This window comes from Lichenostomus cassidix, chromosome 2 (genome assembly GCF_008360975.1).
Source record: "Lichenostomus cassidix isolate B80296 chromosome 2, HeHo_3.0, whole genome shotgun sequence".
NCBI classification, from domain to species: Eukaryota; Metazoa; Chordata; class Aves; order Passeriformes; family Meliphagidae; genus Lichenostomus; species Lichenostomus cassidix.
In genome coordinates this window covers 114,220,810-114,241,106 of record NC_139482.1, presented here as the reverse complement: position 1 = coordinate 114,241,106, position 20,297 = coordinate 114,220,810, and the positions used below count along the sequence as shown (strand labels likewise).

At 38.8% G+C, this 20,297-nt stretch overlaps 1 protein-coding gene across 2 annotated transcripts in view; it reads left to right on the top strand.

Annotated features, from left to right (window-relative positions):
- The first annotated feature begins 876 nt into the window (after positions 1-876).
- Positions 877-20,297, top strand: part of NSMAF (neutral sphingomyelinase activation associated factor) — a 38,833-nt gene continuing 19,412 nt past the window's right edge. The window contains exons 1-11 of one of the 2 annotated variants that reach the window (XM_085052888.1): positions 877-1,062; positions 10,821-10,910; positions 11,005-11,083; positions 11,175-11,242; positions 11,328-11,364; positions 14,191-14,241; positions 16,611-16,682; positions 17,036-17,083; positions 17,209-17,261; positions 17,762-17,891; positions 19,674-19,745. In XM_085052888.1, the coding sequence (XP_084909014.1) occupies positions 1,010-1,062; positions 10,821-10,910; positions 11,005-11,083; positions 11,175-11,242; positions 11,328-11,364; positions 14,191-14,241; positions 16,611-16,682; positions 17,036-17,083; positions 17,209-17,261; positions 17,762-17,891; positions 19,674-19,745 (753 nt within the window). In that variant the 5' untranslated portion in view covers positions 877-1,009. Of the gene's footprint in view, positions 1,063-10,820; positions 10,911-11,004; positions 11,084-11,174; positions 11,243-11,327; positions 11,365-14,190; positions 14,242-16,610; positions 16,683-17,035; positions 17,084-17,208; positions 17,262-17,761; positions 17,892-19,673; positions 19,746-20,297 lie in introns of those variants that run through there. The other variant, XM_085052889.1, reaches the window with a different exon arrangement.

Here is a 20,297-nt window from a genome sequence, read left to right as displayed (position 1 = left end):
TAGATGCTCTTAGAAATTTGTATGAGCTACATTCAAATGTTGCAGATTTCCTTCAAACAGCTGCTTTTACAAATTGGTTAGATCAAACTGTGATCTGTTGCCTCCTTAGATTCTGTGAAGTACTCCTAAGAGGACCCTGAAAGACAATTAGCCAAAGTAAAGCTGTCTTCTGTAAATACAACACTTCTCATATTTATTTCCTCAAATTGAAAATATTTGAGTAACAGGGATCAACATATACCTGAATCAACCTCAGTGCAGAGAGTGCATCAGACAATCTGTTGAGGTAGAGGAAAGCCTAAAATACTTTTTATTCCTATGTGAAAAAATATATCCCCTCCATGAATCCACTTTTCTTACTTATAAATATGCAAAACCCAGCATTTCCCTACAGCGCAAGAGATCGTGTCTGTAAACACATTATAACTTGCTCAGATACAGTGGCAGTTTTATGAATTGAAGGGTTCGTATACAAAATAAGGGCTTTTACTTAACTCCTCTTTCCGTGGAGGTCTTTCTAGGCAATTACAGGACTTGAGGAAACGGCCTGAAGTTGCGTCAGGAGAGGTTTAGGTTGGATATGAGGAAAAGGTTCTTCACCCAGGGGGGTGAACACACCTCCTGCCCGGACAGCTTCTGTCACACGCATTACGGACACACTGAGCTCACTGCAGTGGCACTACATTGAAAACTTTTATTTACACCCACGTAACAAGGCTGTTTCGCAATGCAATACAGCGTGAGCTTCCCTCCGTGCATGCCGGGCCGCAGACACACCGCAGCCCGGGCGAGGGCGCAGAGCCCTCGGCGCCGCTCGGCTCCATTTCCCCGGCCTTTTCCGGGGCCAGCTTCCCCCGCCTCTCCGGCGGTACAAACGGGGCGGGCCGGGCTCGCCAGCCCGGCTGCGGCCGCGGCCGGCCCGCTCTCCCCGCCTCCCTGAGGCGCGGCCTGGCCTGGCCCGGCCCGGCCTGCTGTGGCGGCGGCACTGGCAGCTCTGCCGGGCGGCCCCATGGCTTTCATCCGCAGGCGGCGGCTGGAGCGGGAGCTGTACTCCAAGGAGAGGTGAGCGGCGCTGCCCCGGCCGCCCCGCTCGGCCCGGCCCCGCGGAGGGCCCGGCGGAGCTGCGGGCGGCGGGGCTGCGGAGAGGCCGCGGCGCAGCGCCGGGAGGAGAGCCTGGGTGCTGTGCTGCCCTCGCTGTTGTCACTGCTGAGATCAGGTGGCTGATGTTCCCCTGAGTTAAGGCTGAAAAGGGTGTAGGAAGGACCTGGGAAAATAGGAATGCTGCTTGCCTTGCATAGAGTGCATGGAAAATAGCGTCTTGTAGATTTTTGTATATTTATTTGTTCTCAGTTGTGGCGTGACGCTTTGCTTCACTAGTTTGTTTTAGTTTGTTGGGTTTGTTTTCCTTTTTTTTTTTTTTCTTGAACACTATAGTCAGTATATTGTCAGCCCTTAAATTACAGACTGTGCTGGGTCTTTAAAGTGTTCGATTCAATTAGCCCGTTCCTGCTTGCTGACTGTAGTCTTTGTTTTGTTTATGAACGTACAACAAAGGCTTAGCACACATGCTCGAGTGTATCCTGAATTTACTCCTTTTATTTTTAGGTAGTGTCCCACTTTCTTTTACCTGGCTTAGCTGTATCTATCTGTCTTGTCACAAAGTTTCAAAATCTTGTGCAAGCTTAATATTTCCACCTCGGAAGTCTCTGTGAGAGCACTAGGTCGGCGTGGGTCACACAGCAGAGTGACACATTACCTTCTCTGGGGGATCAGGGATCCCCAGCTGTCTCCTGCTGCAGGAACCAGGGGCACAGCAGGCTGGTCCCGTGCGAGCCCTGTGCAAATTCCTGGTGCAGGTCTCTGCTGGTTACACAGCTCTGTGTATTGTTGATGAGAAAACCACATGATGAGGAGTTGGACTCACTCTGTCCATATAAATTCTGATTCATAGCTGCACAGCCCATGAAGCTACCACATCCTCTGAAGTGTTTTTTTGAAGTACAGATGTGTTCTGGATCACTTTTTGTCTTCTTGTATATCTTCTTGTTTTGGAGGGCTGCAGTGGTTTCAGTTGTGTGTAAGTGGCTGCAGGGAGAAAGGACATACTGCCTGTGTAGAAGGAAAAGAGAGGGATTTTTACTTGTAAAGTAAAACATCTTAATTGTAGGAAAAGCAATTAAATGACTGTGTTAGCTCTGTTAAGGATTTAATGTAAATAGTCTTTTTTTTTTTTTTGAGAAGCTGAGAAACAAGGCCAAAACTCATCAGACTGTCCCAAAGAGTCCAAGTGGGATCTAAATCTCTTCTAAAAAGCCCTGAGAACAAACTCAGCATATCAGTGTCTGTCAGCATTACTGATCTGCAGTTATTGATGGGAACTTTTTTCTTTGCTCATACTTGGAACCACTGCAGGATCTTATTATTTGAGTTTGTAATTTGAGCACTTCATGAAAGATTAGTCTCATTCTCATTTGCACTGGCAGCTTTTCCTATCTCTTCAAACCCATTTCTCTGTTTCTTCCCCTTGCCTAACAATTGATATCAGTATAAAATCCAAGTAAATTGATATGTTTTGTACCCTATATCAGGTCCCTCCCTCTCCCTCTTTTCCAGTTCTTTTCTCAATAAGGAAATCTTAAAAGCATTTAAGTGATTTAAAATATTTTGATCTTTGAAAGAGCAGATCAGAAACACTGTCTTTTTGTTGCATGTTGTCCTTATAGGTATGCCTTAAAACAGCAAAAACACAGCTTGCTATGACTTAGTTGAAGGGATAGGTTCTGAGGATTTTTTACCTAGGTACTGGGTAGCTGTTAAAGACACCAACTTCTACTTAAAAGCTGTGATTGATCTTTGTATCTTTGGTGTAGATATTTCTTAGTGAGATGACCAGGACTTTTAAAAATTTTGTGGCAACTGCATTTGATGTGTGTTTTGGTTTGGGGCTTTTTGTTGATGTTTTTTTTTTTGGTTGGTTGGATTTTTGTTGTTATTTGTACATTGCTTTCTGCACAACTTTAATCTGTGAAAGTTCTGGTTAAGAGTACTGTGAAACTTGGTAAGTAAGAAGTTAATCTTCTTATGCAGTTGCTTTGGAGGGAAGGAAGATCAGATTAGTTTTAGGTGATCTGAAAAAAATATTTCTTCTTAACTAATTAGTGAGTCCACTTTAATATCTAGTTACATAAACCTTCTTTTCTGACTATATGCCATTTTCTAGTAGAAAACAAGAAAATGCTGAAATGTCCCATGTGCAGGAAAGTTCATTTAATCCCTAAAATATTCATCCTTCGTGAACAGGAATCCTTTTTTATGAACAATTTTAGTTACTTAACATCAAATTAAATGATGTGGTGTTTGGTCAGGTCATTGCTTTCTTTATAAATTGATTTCTCACTTCTGTTGGCAGTGTGCCCAAATGCAGGCAAGTGTAAACACTTGATATGGGGCTCTTTAAATAGTTCTGCTGGTTTGTCTTGCACTCAGCCCAACTTCCTTGTGTGAGGGGTTCATCTCTTCTGCTGGAAACATCACTCATATGAGGCAACCTACTGGCAGCATGTAGGTGCTGCAGATGGATCTTTGGTGTGATGGCTGCTTGGGCAGTGGGATTTCAAAATTTTTTTAATCAGTAGCCTTTGTCTCTCTTGAGGCAAAATATGCATAATGAAGGCTTTTATCCAGACATCAGCAAATGAGTCCTACAGCTGGCCTACAGATAATTTGTTCTTGTTGGGAGGAGGTTTAATTTTAGACTTGGTTTTGCATAGCTGTGGGCTGCTGCTGGATTGGGCTGGTCTGCATTTTCATCCCTGGCAATTTCCTTCTCTTATCAGGACTGTACTTCCAGTATCAGGTCAAGTGGTTGTGCAAGGTGTGTTGGATCAGCCACTTGAAGCCCTTGTGTCCAAGCAGATTTCCAGCATATGCTTTTCTGATGAAAGGATGGAAATAGTAAAACTTCAATCACAGATTATGAATTTAAAGCAGGATCAGTGGGTACCTTTCCTGGGTGGTATAAACAGGATTTTGCCAAGGCACTGGTCCTTGCTTCGTCATTTCTGTGTCCAGTTTGAGTAAGTTCAGTACTTCAGTTGGTAGGTGAAATTGGTGTATAAAATAAACTGTGTGCTTGTTGTTTTGTTTTCCTTTTTTTTTCCCCCCTCCAGATGTTGTTGGATGTGTAAGTCTCATTCAAACTGAAGCATGGAGGGACACGCGCCTCAAGCAGAGTAACTAAGCCCAATGCAACACACTTTTGTTTACAAAATAGAAGATATTTTGTAGCATCTTGGCAGGAGTTACAAACCCCAGGTTGTAGTTTGTTAAGTGGGATTGGCTTCTTGGCTTCCTACTTTGAACAATGCTAGGAATGTTTGGGTGCCTTTGGGTTCCCAGACCTTGTGTATTGGGAATGGCATCATATGAACTGAAGTTTTGCAAGTGTTGACACTTAATGCCTAGTTTTCCTGTGTGTCTTGGGTGTGTTCTTGACTCATATTCCTCAGACCTTTTCTGAGTGGCAATTATGTGGGAGCCCTTTGAAAAAGGCAGTGAGTTCTGTTTTTCTTGGCAAAGGTTTTTCTGTTTTTCTACCTGGAGATGTTTCTCAAAGGAATACTGATTCCCTCCACAAGAAAATACCAAGTAACTGGCATATGAATTTTTCAGTTATTCTTAATATAATTTTTCTGGGTCTACATGAAGGCGGGAATTTGAAATAAATCTTCAAGCAAAATTATGTTGGCATGCTTTAATTTACTGCTCCCCTTAAGTGTAGGTGCTTACCTTTTAAGCTCAAACAGCTCCTCATACACCTAAAAAATTAACTCTTTGCTACACCAGGTTTTGTATACTTTTAATACTGTGTGGGAATTGATGATGTTCCAATGCAAAAGCTCTTAAAGCCTACATTAAAGTTATCTGGAAGGATGTAGAGATGTGTGTGCCTGCATTATACTGATGTGTGTGCCTACATCCATTGCTGTAGGTTCTATCCCCCAACACATACCCTCAGACAGAGAGACACAACTAGGATTGAAAATCTTCTTTCCATTTTGGATCTGGGAAACATCTTGTGTTATTTAAGTTGGTGGGGTTGGTTTTTCCAGATATGTAAATTGTTATAATTGAAGATATTCCCTTATCTGGCATGATATTCTTTCTTACCCTGCAAGCAGCTGCTGCTGTTGATTTTTGAATGCAGAACTTGCATTAAACCTGAACTGTAGCAGTGTAAATTCCTTTCCACCCATTCTAAAGCTCAAGGCTTTGCCATAGTGGCAGTGGAGGCTACCAATTAATTTTACCCTGGAAAGTGAAGCTGCCTCTTTCCCAGCATCTCTGACAGCAGAGCTGCTGCACAGGTTTGCTGCAGCATTCCTAGGGATAAAGTCTCGTTCCTGAGCACCTTGTTTTTGTACCTAACCCCTTCACATGGTACTGTTTCTGGTATTGCATGGACTGATCCAGGTTATTCAAACTGTGCAGAACTATCCTGGGAAAACACTGCTCTGAACAAAAGCTTATATTATGGCCTGTCTGTTAATGTGATAACTTTTTAAGTCAAAATTGGCTGATCTCCACAACTGTAAGTAGTTTTTGAGGCATTACAAGCATAGACTATCAGAGCTACTGAAGCTGCTTTTTTTCTTTTTGGATTTTTTTTTGTTTTTCTGGTATTGTGTGTAATAAGAAAATACAATCATCTTGGAGGTTTTCTGCAGGTTTGTTTGCTGTTGGTGAGACATCAAGGATAAAGACTGCACTATTAAGAAGCTTTAGTGTAATGCAACCCTAATAGCTACTTCCATGGAGTTGAACTTTTTTTGAAAATCTTGTGTAATTTGTCTCTTTGTCATTTTCAAAATAATATATTGGGGCATTTTTGGATAGCCTAGTATGTCAAGTTCATTGTACAAGAAAAAAAAGGTCAGTGATCCCTGAAGACATGTCTGTGGCTTACTAACTTTGTCAGTGTGTTGCAAACCATTAAATAGCATTGTGACCACAACATTGGCGGACATAAACCTGTCTTTATTAGGAAGCAAGCATAAAAATACCCTGTAATAAGCTTTAAGGTGTGAGCTTTGTTGCTTAATTTCAAAGGATTTTGTGTCAACAGGTATTCGATTTGCTTTCCAAGTATAGCATTACTGTTCTCTAAGCAGATTTTTAATAAACACTCATTAATCATTTATACTTGAGAAGTTTCAAATAACAATTGAGTTATTAATTTTGGAATGGATTAAAATGAACCACATGCTGATAATAAGAAAAATGTTTCAAACTTGATCCTTTTCTGTTTGCCTGAAAAAGAACTTTGTGATATTTATTACTGTGTTATAGGAACACAAACTTTTTGAGCATCAGGCAAATGTGTTTTATAGAAACTGAAGGGACCTCATACAAATGTGTAAGAACCAGAACTGGGCTTTGTTTGTTTGTTGGCTTGTGGCTTGGGTTTGTTTTTTTTTACATGCTGGTTCTTGCTGATAATTTAAAAGTTTGGAAAACCTAAATTCTTTTTTATTTTAGATACCCAAGCATTTTTGTATATTACCGTTTTAAAACTTATGATTTGCCTGACTAACTGCTGAGATTGAGGGGATTTTATTTTCTTGGGGTCAGACTTGAAGGCAAGGGAGGGAAGACTGGGGACAGATTTGCTTATTGTTATTTGTCTTGACATTGGTTTTGTGATCCAGGCTGTTATTCCAAGTCAGTGTGATAAAGTCATAGGCTTACAGTGTGTGCTGTTAATTACTCAGCACTGGGAACAATACAGCTGCTCAGTGGCTGAAGACCAAAATAGAGTTTTCAACTGTTACAGATTTAACCAGTTTCTTATGCAGGGTATCTCATGCATTCTCTTCCTACTGTTATTTTTTGATTTTTAAGTCTTCCTGCCATGTGCAGAATTAAATTAATATTTTAGATCTATGTTAAGTGTGCATACAAATTCTTGTTGTAGGACCACATAGCAGTTGATGGTATATAAATCTCATATACCAATCATCTGGATATCACAAGTGTCTTTGGAATACCTTCTTTAGCTCTTTGGAAGGCACTCAGTCCAAAGTCCAACTGCTTGGTTGCATGTTGAAGATCCTCATCGCTGTAATTTTATAGCTATTATGATTGATGTTCTATTTTTTTCAGGCCTTCACAGCACTGTTTGCCTACTTACACAACATGCCAGAGACTGATCTGTGCCCTTGCTATCTGTAGATACTTGTTAAACCTCCTGGCAAGCCTGAAGTATCATCATGTGCTGTGATGGTACTCGAGAAGGACCCTGTTGATACAGTAGCTATCAGTGGCTTTGTTTATTTATGTTGAAGATATTTCTTCTGTGAAGATGAAAAGCTCTGACTCTACTCTAGTGACATGTGATAAAAATCGACTTTTCCTTTTTTTGACAACTCTATGGATCATTAACACAGGCAAATGAAATTTAAATACCTAAGCAGTAAAGACTGAGATAAGTTGAAAAATTTCAGAAGGTTATTCCAGAGATCATTCATCATAATCTCCAGAGTTCGTCATTATCAGTAACTTGAAGTGGTCTAGATTTTTTAGCCAGTAGTTAAGGTGTAAGCCTGAAAATTTTGCTTTCACTTGTGGCACTATATAAATATAAAATTTTTGTGGCATAGTCTTGGGACAGACTGTAGGTTTGTCCCAATCGCAGTGGGTGCTTGAGAAGAGTAGAGATTTGTGGTTGCATTTGTGGAGATTTGATATCTGGCTCTGTCTCCCTGCAGAAGTGACTCATTGCAGGCTGAAAATACAGGAAAATGCAGTTAGAGTCAATGGACTTGCAAGTAGAGTAGCAACAAGCACAGAAATGCATGGAAGAGAATGTAAAACTACATGGAATGCTCTGTGGAGAGTGGGAGGGGAAGATAAAATGTGGAAAATGCACCTAGCCTATATGATGTACAATGTTTAAAGGAAAAATGCTTTAACAGTTGCCACCACAGCAATACAACCCATTTTCAAGACAGGAAGATGAGGTCAGTGAGCAGGAGATCATTGCACAGGAGGTCTCTGGTCTCCAGCAAGAAGCTCTACAGTGATGCTGTCTCTCTAAACCTAGGGAGTGAGTACTCATGTGGAAGAGACTCAGAGAGAATAGCAAAAGGATAAACTGGATGCTGCTAGCAAACATGGTGTTCAAAAAGGAATAAACCTACAGTTTCCCCACAGTACCAATTTAGCCTGTATGAAGAGTTTATCTTGAGTTTTTGTGCATTTCTTTGCTGTTCAGTTTTTGGGGGTTTTTTTTGGGGTTTTTTTGTTTTTTCTTTTTTTTTTGTTTGTTTTTTTTTTTTTCTCCTATGAAATCATCTGGTTCAGCAGCAGTGAGTTTTATGCCAGGGAAAGAATACCTCAAACTCTTGCCTACAACTTCCAGTTTTGGGAAAGGGAATTGATTTATAAACTTTCAAGTGTTAAGATTCAGCAGTTTCATGGAGACAGTTATAATGAAAAATGTCAAAGAGAACTCTCTTGGTTTATGTATTTTGGCTTATGTTCAGCGTGTTATAGTTACTGTGAGTAACAGCCAATGTTTCACGTAAAAAACATGCCGTGTCTTAAATACGTGAGAGATGCCTTCATTTACCAAAGTCCTAAAAGTAGTAATTACAAGTGCTGTCAACAGATGAACAGATCTTTTCCACAAAAGATGTTCTTTTGTGGAAAGAACACAAAAATGTGAGGAGTGTGTCAGAAGAATAGGTAGAGACAAAGCAAAGAGCCCAAGAAAGAAGAATTTCAGAAATTATTTCTATTGAACAGGCATTATCAGTTTTCCTGGAAAAAAAAGTCGTCGTGGGACCATAAATGCCATTTCTGTGAGTTCCTGTTCCCTGTGCCAATAGTGGCTGTTTCCTGATGAAAGAGAATAGATTTTTTTTTTTTCAAACAAATCTGGGTTGTACCTTTTTTTGTGACTTTTTTTTTACTATTTAAATATTTTGGCTTCTGAATAATAAATTGAATGTATATGTTTATACATAATAGAAGAACAGTCTATTGGTGAATTACTCTGTATACATCCTAATGTAGCTTTATTAAAAAGCTTTAAAAATGTGATAGAACTTGCAAGACCTGAATTTGCAAAACCAGGAACTTTAGGTTTGTCCCAAATTATTTCAACTGGTTGATACATTTAATGGTAACTGTGGGGAAGCTACTAAGGTTTCATATCCGGAGTATAATGTCATATGGTACAAAATAATCCTTGGGTCAGTTGGGGTCAGCTGTGCTGGCTGTGTCTCCTCCCAACTCCTTGTGCACCCCCAGCCTCCTCACTGCCAGGGTGGGGTGAGAAGCAGAAAAGGCCTTGACTCTGTTTAAGCACGCTCAGCTTATAACAAAAGCATCTCTGAATTATCAACACTGTTTTCAGCATAAATACAAAACAAAGCCCTATAGTAGATACTGTGAAGAAAATCAAGCCAAAACCAGCACAATGGGATTGTAAAAAATCTGTTTTTAAGAGAGGAGAGGTAGCAATAAGGCCATTTTGACAAAGCAGGAGAGCATGAGGACAAAGTATCTTGGGCATACAAGCAGTTTTAAGTGTATAGACCCACTGTTACTTGTAGTTACAGTTAACCTTTATTGTTATGTTCTGTTTAATATGACAACCGCAGTACAAATCTTTGAGTGCACAAGATGTATTTTCAATAATGCTGTTTTTTCCATTGTGTAATAGGCTTTTTTTAATGAACAGGCTGTTCGATTCACTTTGTTCATTTTGTGAACTCTTGACGTATTTACTGCCGTTTGAATACTTCTCTGGGGACTCTTGGTGTTTATTAGTGTTTTCACAGGCATTTCTAGTGAAGCATGTCATGAGCAAAGAACAAAAAGCTCAAAGTGTGGGTGTAAATAAATACTAAGTACTTGTACAGATCAGATCAGCACTGTATACAAGCAAGTTGTTGTACTTCCAACTGAAGTTATGTTTTTTGCTTCTCCTGCCATGCCAGTATCCACTGACATTCCCTACAGCTGAAACACTCAGTCACCAAGTGTTCATCCTGTTAAAAAGTTGCTAAGTTTTGATCACTTGCAGCAGTTTTAGTTAAGTTGGTAGAGAAAGCATTTTCATGTTTCCTCTAATCTGGCCTATTTGTATGTACTTGGTACCAGCACTGGCATTACTATGATCCTGCAATTAAATACTTTGGAAGACTTCGGTTTCCTCTTTTTGCTTTGTTGTTGTTGAGGTTTGTTGTTGATCAGATCAGTCCACAAACAGGCTCCCTGTGGGGTTAAACAGACCGAGGTACAGAGCAAGTACAAAACACGGTTGGTGAGGAAGGTAATACTTCCTCAGACGGTACCCGTTGAGTGACTCAGCTGTGTTGTAAAATCTGTGCCAGTGTTTTCACTTAACACTTTAGACCAGTGTGATTTGGCTTGGCTTCAAAACAATCTAATTCCATCCATTCTAAGTGATTAGTTCCTGCCCCTCCTTTTTTTGTCATTGCATATTTTGACTGGCATACATTGACCAGGGTTAAAGCAGAAAGCCTGGCTATATTAGAATAATTTCTACCTAAGACATCGGAATCAAATATTTAACCTTATATATGCTGGAAGAGCATTGATTAGTCTTCTTCACATGTACACGAATTTTCCATAAAGGTTGTTACTTTGAAAAGCTAAATTAATTTATTATTGGGGTGTGGGGCACAGCAAAGAGATCAGTGAAGACTTTTTAAACACCTGATATGTTTTATTACGAGTACTAATTGTCAGGGTATTTTCTCCTAGAATAAATGATTTTTATTTATTTGTAGGTTTTCACTGCTTCTTCTTAACCTGGAAGAATATTACTTTGAACAGCACACGGCTAATCATATTATAAATAAAGATTCCAAAGATGAAAGGTACAAAGCTCTTACATACTTTAATTTGCTGGACTCATTCTAGGCTCATGTATCTTGAACACATGCACAACTTTTTTTTTATTGTTCCTTTTAGAAAATTCCAAGGCTCCCTAAAAATCTGTTCAAAGTCAATTATTTTTGAACCAGATGACAATATCCAGCCCATTATTAAGGTAAGCAGCGCAAACTTAAATTTCTTCTTTACTTAAGAATCTCTTTAAAAAGCTTTTAAGAAAGATTATATATTTTTATAACTTGCTGCAGATACCATTGAGAGACTGCATTAGTATTAAAGCCCCAGAAGACAATGAAGCAAAAAACCCTTTCACACGGTAGGTGAATTTGGGAAACTGTATGTATTTAACTTCTCTTAAAGCTGGAATGCCTATAATTTCTAATATCTTATTTATATTTTAGGAATACATCTGGAGGGATTTCTGTTGTATGTAACCAGGTAAGACCTGCATATAACAGGTTCTTGATGTATAAATGGGTGAGGTTACATAAATTAGCAAGCTTACATTCCTTAATGGTATTTTTCCTCAAAGCTGTAGTCCAAGTGTGGGAAGTTTTCTGAAACCAAAACTAATTAGTGTCAAAAACTTAGCATTAATGTGAAGCTGTTGATGCTGGAAATTGCGACTGTTAATGACTTCATTAAGTCATTAATTCAATAAACTGAACTTTTTGCACCGTGCATTTTATAAAGGCGCTTAGGGCAGCCTTAGAATTGAATGAAAAAGGAGAATAGACTGTAATAAAACTTGTTATTGTCTTTAGTTTGGTCTTGTTATCCTGCTTTTGTCTACTTTCTGCAGCATGTTGAGGTAATGGCAAAGGCATCTTGGTCCCTGCAGTTCAACTTTGTGGAAACTCTGGACTGAGCTGTATGTCCACCAAATAGTTTTCAGAAGCTGTCCTGAAATATCATTGTCAAGTTTCAGTCAAGAGTTGTGACTGTGGATATATTCTTTCCAGAAGTTAACCAAGTGGATACACTTTAAATTTTTAAAAATTGCAGTTGATAGGTGTTCCAAAGCTGTAAAAGTTTAAAAAAAAAAAAAAGTTTGTTTTCCTTTCAGGATAGAACAGAGTTGAGGTGGGAAATACAGTTTTAAATACTCTTGTATATTTCTAAAATCTCTTTACCAATGTCCAAAATCGATAGCCTTGCTCAGTTACATGTTGCTGCAGTCAAAAACAAACTCAAGCATTTAGTATTGGCTATGCCAGAGAAGTTTGTGGTCTGTGTTGAAGTAATCAGTATATTTAATTTCTTTCTGAAATTGCTTCTGTGAAAAATACTGTGTAATCTATTGCTTGAGTTGGCAGGTATTCTTGTGTACTGAGTGATTTTAAAAAAGTGTTTCTAACTGCTCCAGGCAATGCTTCCACCATAGATCTTTACTATATGTTCTGAAAAACAAGTGATTATCAAAAAACATCTTGTAGGAAAGAGGAATTAACTTCTAAGATGGCAAGAGTGTTTAGCACCCCACACTCCTTCCATGTGTAGCTTGCCAGTTATCTTCCTGTCTCTGAGGAAATGTTCTGAAATAGTTGGGTGGCATCATAAATGCTGGTATTTTGTGTTAAAGGCATATGGGCTTTCAAGTGTAAAGTGGTCACTAGTTGTAATTGTAACAAATTACGACCTAATTAAAAATGTGTTTTCCTAAGTAGAATTTTGGCCTTGTAGGAAACTGCATATAGCAAATACTTGGAACATCTTAAACATCTTTGCCTTTTAGACTCAGAAAAGACTGTAAATACATAGCTGGATAAGCAGCTTTTCTTTATGTAATAGTCAACTTAGAAACTAATGGCTTTAAAATACAGTAAATGGGAATAATAATTTGAGATTATTTCAGTATTTTTTCTTGAGATAAAATTGGGGGAAAATCCTCAAAAATAGTAAATTAGTACAGTATGCTTAAGTTTTTGCTCAGCTTACAAGTTTAAAAAAACCCCTTTTATGTCTATTTCCTATGTAATGTGGGATCCTCAGTGTAGTTATCCTGCAGAAAAGCAATAAATGTAAAGCAAGTTTCTCATTCTGATTCTCCCATGGCCTGATTTAGGTCTGTACATGCTGATGTCAGATGAAAGACACTAATAATCATTGTTTTTTAATGTAGCACATAGAGAGGTATTCTGAGCTTATAGGGTTTTAAGCCTACCACATGCTTTCTTCTAGCTGGATGTTTCTTGGAGCAGTGTGGTGAAGGTTGGTCTGGTGAAGGTTGGCTCTGTTGTCAGCCCGTGGGAATGGGGAAGGATGTTTGTAGCAGCTGGAAGGATTCTGGATAGAGAGCAAGGTACACATCCATTCTTGCAAGTTTAGCACTTGCCCTTGTTTTGAGGCTGCTGCCATGATGCCTTGGAGTGTAGAACCACAGGTGTGCTACCTGTAGGAAAGAAACCGAGGCACTGGGAAAGGACCTGTGATGGACCAAGTCTTGTGGTCCAGGAGTAGAACACAGGAGGTTATGCAGTCCAGTGTGTTTTGTGCAGTTCAGAACCAATCCTGAGCTTAGGCCTGAGATTTAGCAAGTTTGAGCCTTCTCTACAAACAGAGGAAAACCACAACTTATTTCTGGCTAGTTGCCTTTCAGATGGTGGATAGTAAGGCACAGCATGAAAATTAGTGTGCTAGCAGTCAAGTCTTTTTATAGGAGTTGTGAGAATGTTCTGAAGAAAGAGAGTAGTTTTATGTGGGTTTTGGAGAGGGAAGATGTTCTTAGATATGAAGCCAGTACCAGAGAAATAAAACTGTTCAAAAGCATGATATTGGATGAGGGAGGAAATCTGGTGTTCATTGTGGTTGGAGCTGGAAGCAAAACGTTTAGCAGCAGAAGAAAGGCATTCATTTGAGAAAGATTGCACAGTGTATATTGTGAGTTTCCTGTCTGGGGTAATTCCTGTTTGGGCAGAACCTTGGGCCAGTGGAACAGGGGGGGATCTGCCCTGTTGAATGTAGCTGTGTATTTGCTTTAGTATTGCAACTCCTCGAAGGTCATATGATTAGGATAAAAGCCCACTAATCAACTGTAGAAGTAAGCCTCTGGACTAAATTGGATTCTTGCCCTCCTTGCAGTTAGCTGATATAAAAGCTCATTGTTTTTCTGAAGTTTATCCAGGGTAGTTAAGGCAGGATATTGCAACCCAGTATTTCACTTGTTTAAACAGTGTTCTTAGCTTTGTATTTACTCCTGATTAAATATTTAAGGTATGAATTATTTTTTAGAGTGTGAATCTGTAATGTCTGTTACTTTTTCAGGTTTTTCTCATTAAGGAAAGAAACATTATTGCACCCTATAAAACAATAAGAGTAAGTATGTGTTTTTTCACTGTTCCTAGCAAACTGGAGTTTTGTAAGAATTTATGTTCTCATTTCTGAATGAGAAAGATAATTATCATTTGAGGAATATGACAAGAAAGCTTTAAAAAAAAAAAAAGTAATTGCATACTGAAAAAACATGTTTGGATTCTTCTGTGGTGGCTTTCTGATATTTCCTGGAGGACATGCTGCAGAGTTGACACCTTGCCATTTACCTTGATGTGCAGCTCTATGGGCTCAGTAGTCAGAGCTGTCAGCTGACTGCTCATGTACAGTGGACACTGCATCCTGCATAAGTGGCTTCTCCTCAGTTCTGCTCAGCCCTGAGATGAGAGATTGCTAATTGGTATTTCCCAGCTGAGTGCTTCTCAGTTCAAAGAAATGGCAGATAAGGCTGCTCACAGCAGAAATTGGAGCTTACTCCTTGTTGCTTTCTGCTGGTCTGCTCTGATTCTGAGCCTGAGTAAGGTTTTTTTTGCTGAAAGTGTGAGACTAGTTAAGACACAAACACAAAATGAAAATGCAGAGTTAATTAACATATTGCCCAAGAATTGAAAAAGAGAGAATTATATTTCTCAGTATTTTTGTTCAAGTAAGAAATTTCAAGTGATGGAGTCCATAAATTTGCATTACTGTAGTGAGCAGCAAAGAGGCAGAAGAGGATCTCTGTTCTCTAAACAACTGCTTTGGGTTGGTTTTGTGATTAGATCTGCCTCTAAACTAGGACTTTGAAATTTTTTTCTTTGTCTTATTCTGGTAATTCTTCATGTGCTGAACCTATTTTGTCTTCTTCCATTATCTGTTTTGCAGCCATGTGCAAGATTTATTAAGTATCACACAAACACCTTATCCCATTGCCAACACAGTGAAAAAGAAAAGAATCAGAAAGGTTGTTTGGAAAGCTTTTCACTTCATTTTCTCCTAAGTTATGATTCATCCACAACTAAAACATTTCTGACAGTTAACCATTACAATTTACTTTGCTAAAGTGCAGCTATGTTTCTGCATTGTAAAACAAGAAATTTAGTTCACCTTTAATCATTTCTAGGTTTTTTTCCTGTTGCTGCTAGAAATCTCCTACTTGAATTGTTGCCAGTTCCATATATGTCACTGAGTGCTGGAATTGAGTAATACATTTAATCTTCCATGTCTTTGTTTCGGATCAATTACAAAATACTGAGGTGTTGTCTTTGCATATGGCTGGAGAACTACAGAGACAACTGCTCACGAAAACTTACACATTGTTGACTGTAAGCAATCCTTGTAGACCATCCACTACAATTTCTGAGAGCTGTGTTTTTCCCTGTTGAAGGAAGATGATGCTCTGGGTGAACTGTTACAAGGCTTTTATCTAAATTGCTACTGAATTTCATGTCTCCCTATAATCCAGTTCCATTTGCTTTTTGAAGCATGCTTTTCTCTTGCACTGCTGTCAGTTCAGCTCAGATCACATACATTACACTGAAGATCATCTGGCTTTTCTTTGCTTCAGTTTAAAATTAATCTAGTTGTATCTACTAACCAACTTCTTGCTGTAGTCTTACTGATCACTTTGGGTTTTGTGATTTTAAAGTCTAGCCTGAGAAATTACAAAAACTTACAGAAACTGGTTGATACAGTTTTATACCACATTCGGGGGTCATGAAAGGATCCAACAACATTTACTAAATATAAACTGTGTGTAAAGTTAATACCAGTTGATCCATGCTCGTGCTTCTAATATGCTTAAAATGATACTTAATAAAGCTGGGCAAACTTTATAGGAGAAAAATGAGTGTGCCACATATGCTGGGAGATGTGTTAGTGAGGCTTTTGTAAATGACTAGTCAACATAGGCTGTGATTGGATTTGGGCTCAAAACTACTTACATAGATGACAATGACACTTTTTTTGCCTAGTCTTCAAAGATTTGATGAGCTGATACCTTTCATATATAAGAAATACAGTATCTGTTTAAATGTAACATCATTTGCTAGTTCTATATTTGCATGTGTCTAAAATAGATATTAAAACAGCTGATATTAAAATAGGCAGAACAGGTGCTACTTCTACATTTACTGGTGTTTGCACTACATTAACTTGTTCACTTCAAAGCTATTGTGTTGTATTGTATTAAACAACAAGCAAAATACTGCACAGAGAGCTTTTCACGGGGAAGATATATTTGTAAAGAAAAAAAGGTCAGGTTTTACATCTGCTTTTGGAATCTTTGAAATATAATATAGCACAAAGATAGCATAGTTATACCAGGGTTTAGAGTTTTATTATTTGGGGGATTTTATTTTAGTTTAGTTTGATTTTTCTTTTTTCCACTGAGCTCATTTGAAATTCATTTGTAGTAAATATACTTTTAATTTTAGGGTAGAACAGAACACTTATTCCAACTGGATGTTGCTGGGAAAGTAGGAGATGTTGTGCAAACTCTGCATCAGGTATGTGGTTATTTGATATCACAACATATTTTGATTTTTGATGTAGAGATTTATTTGTTCTCAAGGTGAAAATCGTGGAGTATCTATTTTTAAAATGTAGAATTGAACTCAGCATCTAGTTCTGACAGCTGTTGTAAGTGACCCATATTAGCTTTTAGCATGCAGGGTGGCAGTATGCAGACAGAGTAGTAACATGGCAGTAGCAGTGAACAAATGTGTCCTACTTTAAAAAGAAATAGTAACAGATCTTTTAGTATACTGTCACCAAGAATAATAAAGCCCCTCCTGCTTCTGTTGACTTCTGAGCTGTTTGGGAGATCCTTGTTCTATTTCACTTAAAGCCCATTGTTTAGCTTTACAGGGCTTCTTGTCTAGATAAGATGGGAGATCAAGCTGCCATGGTAAGTATCTGATTATTTCTAATATCCCTGTTTAATAATGAAATTGTGATATCACTGTTTAATAATTAAGTTCTCATTGCATTTGAATCAGAGACCATATTAATTTTTCTTTCCTTCCACGTTAGATAACTGCTATATTGCAATCACGCTTGGCTAGAACTTCATTTGATAAAAACAGGTACTTTTCTAGTTACTTTCTACTGGGGAATCATTTTCATCTTGTTGGTTGATTAGTCTACTGCATTGATACTTACATGGCTGGTTGAGTTAGTGTAAGTTCTCTAATTAGCTCCTTTGTATTCTGAAGCATCTGGAATAGGGAGTGGGAAATTCTGTGTTGTGAAGATGAACGTGTCAATTTCTCTCCAAAAACTTTCATTTATCTGTGACTTTGCTGAAATGGGCATCAGTATATGCCAAATAAATCCCCAGTTTTAGAAAAGTGAACTGGCTTACTGCTCTGAGACTGAAGCAGAATGTAGCAGTGTTCCTTTCTGGAGTGCCTGTTAAAGTGGAGGTCTCAGTAAAGAACTTCCTTCCTGTGTAAAATAGGCTTAGTGAAGTCCCCATTCGGCTCTCCCAAGGCAATAACATAACTAAAGCCTTTCTAAATAATTTAAGGGTGCCTCTACCAAAGTAAGAACTGGAGGTAAACTTACTCCTTTTCTTCACTTGTAGATTTCAAAGCATTTCTGAAACGCTGCATATGGAATGTAAAGCAGAGATGGTGACGCCACTGGTGACTAATCCAGGGCATGTGTGCGTTACTGATGCTAACTTGTACTTCCAGCCTCTTAATGGATATCCTGTAAGTGCCTCATAGATGGTCTTGCATACAATGTTTGCAGGCACGCTGCCCTGCTAGTGGACAGTTTTAATTTTCTGTTCTATTCCTCTGAAATGCACATAGTGTGCATCTTCAAGAAGACTATTTTCATTTATATTTAGAAGGTCATTAGTTTTCTCTGCTGCTCTGCTGCATTCAGTGTATCTCTTCTTCTGAGGCTTCATTCTGTGCTAACTTGCTTAAAGTTTACTTCCTACTGACAAAGCACAAAATGTCTTTTGCTCCTTCTCTATTAATATTTGAAGATCACTTTTTGAACATTTTATTTAAGATAGATTTCTGAATCTTAGTCTGATACTGTTCCAACTTAGTGAGAGATATATATACATGTAGTTTACTTTGGGTTCTCTTAGCTAGGATTTCCATTAAACAAATCATTGCTTTCTCTGGAGGAAAATGGAGTACATGCTGCAGTAAGATTACTGCTCTGAAACTTTGTCATAGAAATAGTAGTGATGGTCTTAGCAGGCCACTGACTTAGCTATGATTCTATGATACACCTTTAGTATGGACATGGCAATAGCATGATTACCAGAAAACTTTAATTCTCAGAGTAATTTTTATTCCAATTTGCTTGTCAGCATGTGAGATTGCATCAGCAGTCCTGGCACTGCTCCATCTGTGTATGACTGGTCCTGCAGGCTGGCAGAGCACAGTCTGGCCAGGGCTGAAGTACCAAGCTAGACCCGTCCTCTAATCCCAAAGCTGGACTGCCAGTTCCCTCCAGGGGGCTGAGGACTTGAGCCACCTCTGGTGCTGTCATGCTCTGGTACCCTGTGGGGGAAGAAAGAAATCTCCCTAACTTGAGTGCTGTAAGGACAAGAAAAAGACAAGCAGAAGATTCAGTGGCGTCTGGATACTCAGACACTGGGAAAATAAAGGGAAAGCTCTGAATGCTCTGAAAGGAACATTGACTTGAGAGAGATCATGTCTGTTACAAGAGAAGGGAATGTTTGGAGCTAGTCCAGGGAATGGGAATTGGAGATAGCCAAAGGAGAAGGAATCTGGGGGACAGATTTTTTAGCAGGGCTTGTTGCAATATGTCAAGGGTAATAGTTTTAAACCAGAAGTGGCTAGAGTCAGACTAAATAGAAGGAAAAGATATTTTTTACAGTGAGGGTGGTAAAACACTCGCATAGAGAGGTGGTGGATGTCCCATCCCTGGAAACATTCAAGGTTAGGTCAGAGTAGTCTCTAAGTAACCTGGTCTAGTTAAAGATGTCCCTGCTCATTGCAGTGGGGTTGGAGTAGATGGCCTTTAAAAGTCCCTTCCTACCTCAACTGTTGTATGAGTCTGACAGGCTGGAAGTAAGTCCAGTCAAGGAAAAGGTGTTTCAGTGGGATAATGGTGCCATTCTGGTTCCACCCGCCAGGTGGCACTCTTGGCACAGGTTGCCCAGCCGCCCAATGCCTTCCTTCTAAAACAGTTTGTTGTGTTCTGCTTCTCTCTTGCATGAGCATTGTTACTGGCAACAGACTCGGGGATAATACTCTGCTGTTCACTTATTCCTAGACTGCTTCGCTACTCGGGCAAACAGCAACAGCAAAGACAAGCTTCCTCTTTTTAACATATGGGCTTAGCATCACTATTCCACTGCTAAAATGATATGGATGGATATTGTTTTCTTATTGCTAGTATCTATAGTCAAGAAAAACTTCGGATTGTCTAAGGAGGGTAAGGTAGAAGAACATAAACCTACTAGACTGTCTTTATCTTTCCTTTCCTCCCCCCATCCCCCACAGAAACCAGTAGTACAAATTACACTGCAAAATGTGCGCCGCATCTATAAAAGACGACATGGGCTGATGCCACTGGTAAGCTCAAGTGTTTATTCTATTTTAATGTCTTACTGTATATATATTTGCTTAAAATGAGCAGTTGGAACAGTGTGCATCATTAGGTAAAAGCCATATGTTCTAAAAACTCTCTATTGAGCAGTACTCAATGATCCTTTCTGGATTTTCAAATGTTTTCTTCTCCTGTGTTGTTAAATAGATGAAAATAGAGTGAACTCTGACAAGGATGAAAAACTTCTTTCATAAACCGTCAGTTTAGGGGAAGGGAGATGGGAGTACCATTAGGGAGCAATTCATTCCATTTATCTCATACTCTTATCATGGGATAGAATGAATTTCTCTCTCATGGTGTATTTTCTCTGGATTGATTCATGGAGGAAGTTTGGTCACTGCTTCATACTGAGAATAATTTGGAGTGATGAGTCCCACTGTACATGACTGAAGGATGATGAGAGTGCTGCAGTGAAACCTCAGTTGTATGCTTTCAGTGTTACCACTAAAATTTCAGTCTTGTTGAAACTTTTTGTCTGAAAACATATTTAAACCAAATACATTTTTTTTGCCTAAATG